This window comes from Octodon degus, unplaced genomic scaffold (assembly GCF_000260255.1).
Source record: "Octodon degus isolate 3935 unplaced genomic scaffold, OctDeg1.0 scaffold00226, whole genome shotgun sequence".
NCBI lineage: Eukaryota > Metazoa > Chordata > Mammalia > Rodentia > Octodontidae > Octodon > Octodon degus.
This window is the reverse complement of record NW_004524802.1, coordinates 2,374,156-2,383,510: the sequence shown is the minus strand read 5'-3', so window position 1 is coordinate 2,383,510 and position 9,355 is coordinate 2,374,156. Positions and strand designations below refer to the sequence as shown.

At 47.1% G+C, this 9,355-nt stretch overlaps 1 protein-coding gene across 12 annotated transcripts in view; it reads left to right on the top strand.

Annotated features, from left to right (window-relative positions):
- Nucleotides 1-167: 167 nt before the first annotated feature.
- Wdr20 (WD repeat domain 20) overlaps nucleotides 168-9,355 on the top strand; it is a 67,393-nt gene continuing 58,205 nt past the window's right edge. For 3 of the 12 annotated variants that reach the window (XM_004645399.2, XM_023705626.1, XM_023705625.1), the window contains exon 1: nucleotides 207-541. In XM_004645399.2, the coding sequence (XP_004645456.1) occupies nucleotides 293-541 (249 nt within the window). In that variant the 5' untranslated portion in view covers nucleotides 207-292. Of the gene's footprint in view, nucleotides 542-9,355 lie in introns of all 12 variants that reach the window. The other 9 variants (XM_023705618.1, XM_023705624.1, XM_023705617.1 and 6 more) reach the window with 4 other exon arrangements.

Here is a 9,355-nt window from a genome sequence, read left to right as displayed (position 1 = left end):
CAGCCGGGCGCGCCGCGCAGCGCCGTGGGAGGAGCTCGGGGACGCCCGCCCCGCCGCGCGCGGCGCACCAGGTGAGCACGCGTGCGCAGTCCAGCCGTAAACAAGCCCGCCCCTTCGCCTCGGCCCGCCTTCCAGGGCCGGCTCGAGGGTGGGCGGGGCGAGGGAAGGGGCGGGGCGGGGCGAGGGAAGGGGCGGGGCGAGGGAAGGGGCGGGGCGGGCGAGCGCCTGGGACGGCGCCTGCGCGGTGGGCGTGATCCGGGCACTTAGGGCAGGATGAACGCTGCTTTTCAAGATGGCGACGGAGGGAGGAGGGAAGGAGATGAACGAGATTAAGACCCAATTCACCACCCGGGAAGGTCTGTACAAGCAGCTGCAGCATTCGGAGTACAGCCGGCCCAACCGGGTGCCCTTCAACTCGCAGGGATCCAACCCTGTCCGCGTCTCCTTCGTAAACCTCAACGACCAGTCTGGCAACGGCGACCGCCTCTGCTTCAATGTGGGCCGGGAGCTCTACTTCTATATCTACAAGGGGGTCCGCAAGGTACCGACCCTGGCGTCACCGGGGCCCGCCAGTGGCGCGGGCAGAGGCTGGGAGCAGGGCGGTGACAGCGGCCCCAGGGTGACCAGTGGGGGTGGCCGTCGCTGTACTTTTGAGTGGGCCGGCAACTCCGCTGGGGTACTCTTGAGGAGAGGGGTTCTCGAGAAGGGTGGCGGTGGGGCACGGGGGCTGTGGCGTGCGGGGTTCCGGCCGGGTCGCCCCGAGGGGACCTGCTCCCGGTCTCCGGGCAGGGTCCGACAGGCTGTGACACGGCCGGGGAGCGGGCCTGCGGGTCCCCGGAAGAGGTGGCGTGGCCGGCGTGTCTGCCCCCATCGCCTCGGCTCCCCGGAGGGTGGGACGTCGCCCTGGGCTGGAGGTCAGGGTGCGAGGTGGCTCGGGAAAGTCTGTAAGGCGGAGGACCGAGACTAGGTCAGAAAGGACCTGCTCGGCACGCAGGGCACTCCACCTGCTGCCGCACTGACACTGCCTCCGAGCCTCCTCTTCTCGGGTTGGCACTTTGTATTTCCAAAATCCTCCGCGGGAGGGACGGCTGTCATTGTCTCCGCGGAGGGAACCTGCGAAAGACTGGAGAGAGGGTGGTCCTTCCCCTTGCGGTCCGGGAGGGCTGAGTACTAGGGCTGGGAGTGGAAATAATGTGTCCAACGGGCTGAGCTGCTTGGAGGGCCTTGCGTGAGCGTGCCCAGGTGGATCTTGTCTGGCAAGTCAGGCTGTGTCCCGAAGAGGGAGGGATATGCCTTAAGAGCTACTTTAAAAGAGCCTGCCTCCTCGGCGAGGCGGGCGACCTAACAGCAATTCTGTGAAGCATGTAATCATGTTTTAAAATATCTTTAAAAGCAGCAATTTATTAGAGCTTTTCTTTCATTGGCGATGTAACTATGTTGTGAGAACTGCCTACGTTTGAGATGGTGATCTTTGACTTGACTCTTGGGAAATTAGCAACTCAGGATGGGACAAGGTGATAACAGCTGAATTCATAAATGCTCAGTGTGAAAATAAACTCCATGTTGAGCAGTGAACATCCCTTAGGACGTCATATCCAGATGCAGTACAGTGTTCTGCTTGTGACAAAAGTGTCTACAATGTTTCCAGTTGGGTTTTTTTTTTTTTATTCAAGGTGAATCCTTATTCGCTTATATTACAATAAATACACTGTTACACTTTGTGTTGTTAGAAGTTTCTTAAAATAAATAGCTTGACTTTTCCTCTCTTTTTTGGAATTGGGAGAGTGTAGTAGTTAGTTGTCTGGAGGCTGTAGTTTAGTGCTGCTCCCAACTGTGTCACTGACTTGTTGGGTGACCTTGGATAAGTTATTTAACTATAATTTGCAAGTTTTAAAAAGGGAGTGTTACTGTGCACGTGTTGTAATTAATAATATATTAGCTGCAATGGATTTTAAAACTCTGAAACACTCAGTAGATGTAAAATATAGCTTAAATAAACATGCCAGCTACTGTGGAGGCTGAGGCAGGAGGAGCCACACAGTTCAAAGCCAGTTTGGGCAACTTAGCAAGACCCTGTCTCAAAGTAAAAAGGGCTGGGGGTATAGCTCAGTGGTGGCGTGCTTACTTACTTAGCATGCTCAAGTTCCCTGACTCAATCCCCAGTGCCACCCCGTCCCTCCAAAGAGGAGAGTAATTGTCAGTTGGAAAGCTGCCATCTTGACATTCAGGCTAGGACTAAATAGATCATTTTCTTCCAGAAATCAGTTTCAAGATTTATATTTATATAGACCACAATGTGGTTAAAAACTAAATTCACTCTCATTAGTGATTACTAATGCAAACATTACTTTAAAATTTTTTTAATGGGTGTGATAGCATCCCCTCAAAGTGTGAGGGATTAGAAGCCTGAGGCAAAAGGATTGTTGTGAGTTCAAGGCTAGCTGGAGCTGCATACAGATTGAGATCCTGCCTCAGCTGTGATGCTGAGGATGAACCCAGGGCCTCATGGATGCTAGGCTAGTTGCTAGGCTAGTGCGCAACTACAATCGCACCCCTAATCTGAAAGGTTATTTCTTTTTCTTTATTCTTTTTTTTTTTTTTTTTTTCCTTTTTTGGCACTGGGGATTGAACCTAGGGGCTCTCTCATTGAACTTTTTTTTTTTGTTTGTTTGAGACAGGATCTCACTATGCAGTTCAGACTGACTTTGAGCTCTGTAACCATGGCTGGTCTCCAGCCCGCAATGATCCTCCTGCCTCAGCCTCCTGAGTGCTGGAATTACTACCATGCCCAGCTTTGTACAAAATTTAGGTTCAACTGAAATATATGTAAAATAGGTCTTTCCTGAGGGGTCCTGTGGGAGTGGAGTCAATGAGAGGTGGTCTGCCAGTGATGGTGATGACTTGACCCTTCTAACACAAGTGGAGAGGTCAGTGTTTGGAGCTCCCAGGGGCCTTAGAGGACAGTATGTGCCAGTGGTGAGGAGCTTACCATACGCATGCTACAGTGGGCTGTTATCACTGAAAGTTCTAAAAGCTTTGCCAACACTGGCATAGGTGCCCCCCCTCCAAGCTAGGCAGACCTGTGATAGGTTTTTCTCATTGTGAGGAAAATGAAGCGTAACTGAATCTAAAAAAAATGTTTTAGTTAGAAGGTAGTGATTCCACCGGGCCAGGTGTCCCTGGCCTGTAAGCCCAGCGTTTAGGAGACTGAAGGAGGAATATCATGAGTTTGAGCCCAGCTTGGGAAACTTAACAGTTTAGGGAGAACCTCTCTCTCAAAAAAAAAAAAAAAGTTGGCTGAGGCAGTAGCTCAATGTGAAGGCCTTGGGTTCTGTCCCAAGTACCTAAAATTAAAAAAAAAAACAAAAAAACCAGCCGTTGGTTATTCTGCCTTTTGGTCAGAGTACCAAAATTCCCCAGCGTTTGGCCACAACACATCACATGGCATCTTGTGCATCCATGAGGAAGACGAAAGTGTCTTTTCACAGTTGAAGTTCTGAATGAGGTTCCTTTTATGAGATGTTTTGTGAATTTATTTGGCTTAGCTGAAAATAATTTGAACATTAACACGGACACTAATCATTTCAACAAAGCCTTGAGTGGCTGCCCTCATACAGCTGTTTCCAGGCCTGGTGATACCCAGTGTTCTGAGGTGAGGCAGACCATAACTCCCACCCCACCCAGGTAGCCCTGGCTGGTCTCCAGCCCGCAGTGATCCTCCTGCCTCAGCCTTGTGAGTGCTGGGATTCCACCATGCCCAGCTTTGTACAAAATTTAGATTCAGCTGTAATATGTGTGTAAAATAGGTCTTTCCTGAGAGGTCCTGTGGGAGTGGAGTGGATGAGAGGTGGTCTGCCAGTGATGGTGAGGAGTGTGGCTTGATACTTCTAACACAAGTGGACAGGTCAGTGTCTGGAGCTCAGGCTGGGCTCAAACAACAGTCTTCCTGCCTCAGCCTCCTAAGTGCTATAATTACAAGTGTATGCCACCATGGCTAGCTCTGGGTTTCTTTCTTTTTATATACATATTTTTATTTATTTATTTATTTATTTTGTGTGTGTGTGTGTGTGTGTGTGTGGCCAGCTCTTAGCCCACCAGGGGGTGCTGGGGGATTGAACCGCGGTCCCTGTGCTTTGCTAAGCTTGTTCTAAGTAGGTGCTTTAGACCACTGAGCCATCGCACCAGCCCCTGGGTTTCTTTTTCTTTTCTTTTTTTAAAATTTATTTATTTATTGTGTGTGTGTGTGTGTGTGTGTGTGTGTGGCCAACTCAGCCCACCAGGGGGCGGGGCTGGCTGGCATGTGGTGCTGGGGATTGAACCGCGGTCCCTGTGCTTTGCCAAGCTTGTTCTAAGTAGGTGCTTTAGACCACCGAGCCATCTCGCCAGCCCATGGGTTTCTTTTCTTTGTTCCTTTCTTTGCGGAACCGGGGATTGAACTCAGGCCCTGGTGCAGGGAAGCGCTTATTCCACTGAGCCATCTCCCCGGCCCCACTTTCTTTTCTTTTCTTTGTTCCTTTCTTTTTGGCCTGCCTGCCTCCTGCCATTTTCATAGCATAGCTAGCTACCCTAAGAACAGCAGTGGTGACATGGCCTGCCTGGCCAGCACTCTGCTTTTCTGGAGTGCTCATCCTATACACAAGTGAGTGCCTCTCATTGAGCCCTCTAGGCTGCTCTAGACTGCATCAGCATGCCTGTTACACATACAGCTCTTTGTCTTACATGCCCTTCTCTCAGTTTGCATTTCTCTGGGGTAGTCTGTCTGTCTGGTAAGCAAAGTGCCTGGAGAATTGGGTCATAGCCTCTTTTCTGCCCTCTTGCTTTTCAATGCCCACTGCAGTGTCCAGAGGAGTCAGGGCTTTACCTTCTGTTGAGTGAGTGCCTGTAAAGCTGTATTCATCTATGCTATTAAGCCAGAAAAATCATTCAATTTCAGACCAAAAAGTAACCTAGGTATTTTTTTGTGGCATGCATCTCTTTTTGGAGGAGAAGGTTGTTTTATGTTTGTTTGCGGAACTGTGGATTGAACTCAGACCCTTGTGCTTGCCAGGGAAGCGCTTATTCCACTGAGCCATTTCCCCGGCCCTTATGTTTGTTTTGTTTTTTGAGACAGTCTCAGTGTGTAGTCCAGGTTGGTCTTGAACTCACTAAGTTGCCCAGGCTGGGCTCAAACAACAGTCTTTCTGCCTCAGCCTTGTAAGTGCTGTAATTACACGTGTATGCCACCATGGCTAGCTCTGGGTGGGTGGGTTTGTTTGTTTCTTTCATTCAATTTTGAGATAGTCCTGCTCTGTTATTCAGTCTGGCCTTGAGCTCACTATATAATATGTAAGCCTGGCTGTCCTTGAACTCACTGTGTAGCCTGAGCTGGCCTCAAACTCACAGTGATCCTCCTGCTTCCGCCTCTGAAATGTTGAGATTCCGGGTGTGCATCACCATCACCATGCCCAGCTGTTCTGTTGTTTGTTTGTTTTTGAGAGACAAGGTCTCACTGTGTAGCCCAGGCTGGCCTTGAATCCATAGTGATCCTTCTGCCTCAGCCTCCAGAGTGCTGGGGTTACAGGCGTGTGCCATCATCCTGACATGTAGCACACATTTTTTTTTTTTTGGGGGGAAACATTTTAAAATACTGTTAATAGTAACAAAACAGTTTTCTTAAAATCGGAAATCACATAGCCAGAGTCAGTGAAGTAAGGGAAAGTAGCCCAATGACACAGGTTACTTTTTTCTTTCTTTCTTTCTTTTTTTTTGTACTGGAGATTGAACTCAAGACCTTGCACTTGCCAGGCAGGCTCTTATGCCACTGAGCTATGTCCCTGGACATAAGTTATTTTTGATCTATTTGTGTCGAACAATGTTTGTTATCTGCAAGATTTTTGTCTTGACAGCTTTTAAACCTGTAGTCAGAATTACTTAACATTCAAACCAAAGAGCCTTACTCCCTATCTCTGCCCCATTTAAGATTCCAGACCACAAATGTACTGCTCAGAAATGTTATTGGGATAGTTCCCACAGTAGGTGGAAAGTCTGCTTATTTTTATTTATGGACTCACTGTGTTGCCTGGACTAATCTCAAATTCCTAAGCTCAAGCAACCCTACTGTGTCACCTCTCTGTGCCCCCATTTCTGGCGGCAAGGATAGTAAGTGGTTCCAGGACTTTTCATCTCCAAAGCTTGTGTGATTCTGTGCTCAGTTGTGTCTTACGGAAATTCATCTTTCTCTTGGGGGTGTCTTCATGTCTCTGAGTGCATTGCCTACTTTGAGTTTGATGGGGATGGTGGGGTACCTGGGAAAACAAATTGGAGACGCCATGATTTCTAGGGGTGCTAGGGTACAATCGGGGCACTCTACCACTGAGCTGCATCCCCAGCCTTTTTATTTTTTATTTTGAGTCAAGGTCTTTTTATTTATTTATTTATTTATTTGTTATTTGTGTGTGTGTTCAGCTCAACCCACCAGGGGGCGGGGCTGGGTGGCATGTGGTGCTGGGGGATCAAACTGCGGTCCCTGTGCTTTGCTAAGTTTGTTCTAAGTAGGTGCTTTAGACCACTGAGCCATCCCACCAGCCCCTTGAGTCAAGGTCTTGCTAGCCTAACCTATACTGGCTTCAGATGTCCCCTGTAGCTGCAGTCAAGGTCTATGCCATCGTGCTTGGCTGCTTGGGAGGTCTCAACAGTGGGAAAGCTCCATGCTAACCATGCCGAAAGGATGTTGGGGCCAGAAGAAGAATCAGTCCATAGCATCAAGGATGTTTTTAGAGCCATGTTAGAGGAAAGAGGACTTAAGAGAGAATAAACATGCTCCCAAAGGAAATGTTCTCTCTCAATCAGAACCTGCAGGAGGGTGAACAAGTTGCCTTTTTTTTTTTGTGTGTGTGTGTATGTGGGGGCAAGGCCTTTGCATTGTGTTACATCCCCAAACTATTTATTTATATGACATAGGGCCTCCATAAGTTGCCTAGGCCGGGCTTGCAATTGTGATACTCCTGCCTCAGCTTCCCAAGAGTTCTGAAATTCCAGAAATGCATCATCATGCCCAGCCTAGATGCCTTTTAAAGGTTTTTTTCCACAGATTGGTTTTAGATGCAGGACTGCTTCAGAGAAGGTCATGCTCACACCCTTTTTCCTATTTGTAATTTTCACACCTCTCTGATCCCTATTTATAATTTAGAAAGAGGCATAGAAGTCCAAAACTTCTTATATAAAATTGACTTTGAGAAATCTTACACTTAATGTTGTAGGGCACATGTGGGATTGCTGAATGACTGTTTTTTTTTTTTTTTTTTATTTTTTTTTTTTTTATTTATTTATTTATTTTTTGTGTGGCCAGCTCAGCCCACCAGGGGGCGGGGCTGGCTGGCATGTGGTGCTGGGAATTGAACCGGGGTCCCTGTGCTTTGCTTAGCTTAGCTTGTTCTAAGGAGGTGCTTTAGACCACTGAGCCATCTCACCAGCCCTGAATGACTGTTAACCTGTTTCTTTTCCATTAAGAACTAACTTATTGACTTGTGAAATACTGATAAGATTTACTTATTTGCCTTTGGAATCGTATATTCTAATGGGAAAGTACGTTCATTATCACTTATGGTGGGAGGAGTTTTTGGTTTTTTTGTACTGAGGATTTTTTTAAAATTTGCTAGTAGATTTAGATATACATAATGATAACATTCATCATAGAGATTTTGTACCTTTTTTTTTTTAAATTTTATTTATTTATTCATTTAGTGTGTGTGTGTGTGTGTGTGTGTGTGTGGCCAGCTCAGCCCACCAGGGGGCGGGGCTGGCTGGCATGTGGTGCTGGGGGATTGAACCGCGGTCCCTGTGCTTTGCCAAGCTTGTTCCAAGTAGGTGCTTTAGACCACTGAGCCATCTCTCCAGCCCGAGATTTTGTACCTTGTACTGGGGATTGAACCCAGGATTGATGAGCTGTATCCCTACCCCTTTTTATTTTGCTTCGTGACATGATCTTGCTAAATTGTCTAGGCTAGCCTTGAACCTGTGATCCTCTTGTCAGCCTCCCGAGCAGCTGGTATTATAGGTGTGTGCCACTGCGCCAAGCAGAAAATGCTTTGATTCTCTACTTTCTTTCTCTTGCCCTTGCAGAGGCCGTGGTGAGGTTTAGAGAGACTCCATGGGTGAATACGAGCGGTGCAGAGATGCATATAGAAAATGTCAGTGAAGGCCACGAGATGGCCATGAACAGCACCTTTCAGCAAGTGCCAGCTAGTACTGTTGTAGACAGAGCCTTTTGTCTAGGGACTTGTATTTATTGTAACTGAGTTAACCTAGTAACTTCAGTGGTATTGTAGTTGGTAGGAAAGGTAAATAAGAATTTCTTTACAGTGAAGCTTAAAGAGGAGACATGGGTGGTCTAGGGCTGGGGCTGTTGGAGCTGAGGGGTGGAGACATGGTTTCATCACATCATGATGAGCGAGTTTGTAAAGCTGAGCCTAATTTTATTCTTGCTGCTATTGTCTGTATTTGGAATTTTCTATAGTGAAGAGTTTTTTTAGGTTAAAAAAAAACCCTGCAGAAAACAGTGGACTTTGTCATTGAATGGCTTGAGTATGTGTTAAAGAATTTTTTTTCTTTATGTCTTTTTTTTTTTTTTTGCGGAACCGGGAATTGAACTCAGGCCCTTGAGCTTGCCAGGGAAGCGCTTATTCCACTGAGCCATCTCCCCAGCCCCACTCTTTATGTCTTTTTGAGACAGGGTCTTCATATGCAGTTCAGGCTGGTCTTGAGCTTACTATGTAGCCCAGAATGGCCTCGACCTCTCAGCGATCCTCCTGAATCAGCCTCCTGAGTGCTGGGATTACAGATGTGTGCCACCACGTATATTACTTTGTTTTGATGATATGGAGAATGGAAACTAGGGCTTTCATGTCTTTCCTTTAAATTAAAAAAAAAAAAGATTTATTTATTTGATACAGAGTCTCGCTATGCAGCTCAAACTCAGTAATCCTCACATCTCAGCCTCCCCAGCGCTAAGATTATGGGTGTCCGCCATCACACCTGGTTTCAGTAGCCAGCACTGGTATGGCATGCGGTACCGGGGATCCTGGGTCCTTGCACTTGCCAGGCAGGCATTTAGACCACCGAGCTATCTTCCTGACCCCTCATGTTCTATTATTATTATATTTTACAAAGGAAAATATTTAATACCGGACATATAATTTATAAGATTATTTTATAATTACCCAAAGAGTCAAATGCAAAGGAGTTACTTTTGTAATAGTTACTATTATTAGAGACAGCGTCTTATTATGTAGCCCACTTTGTGCTTGTCAGGGTCTTCCTTTAGCTTCCCAAGTAACTGGGGTCATAAATGTGAGCAACCATGCCCAGCCTTAGAGAG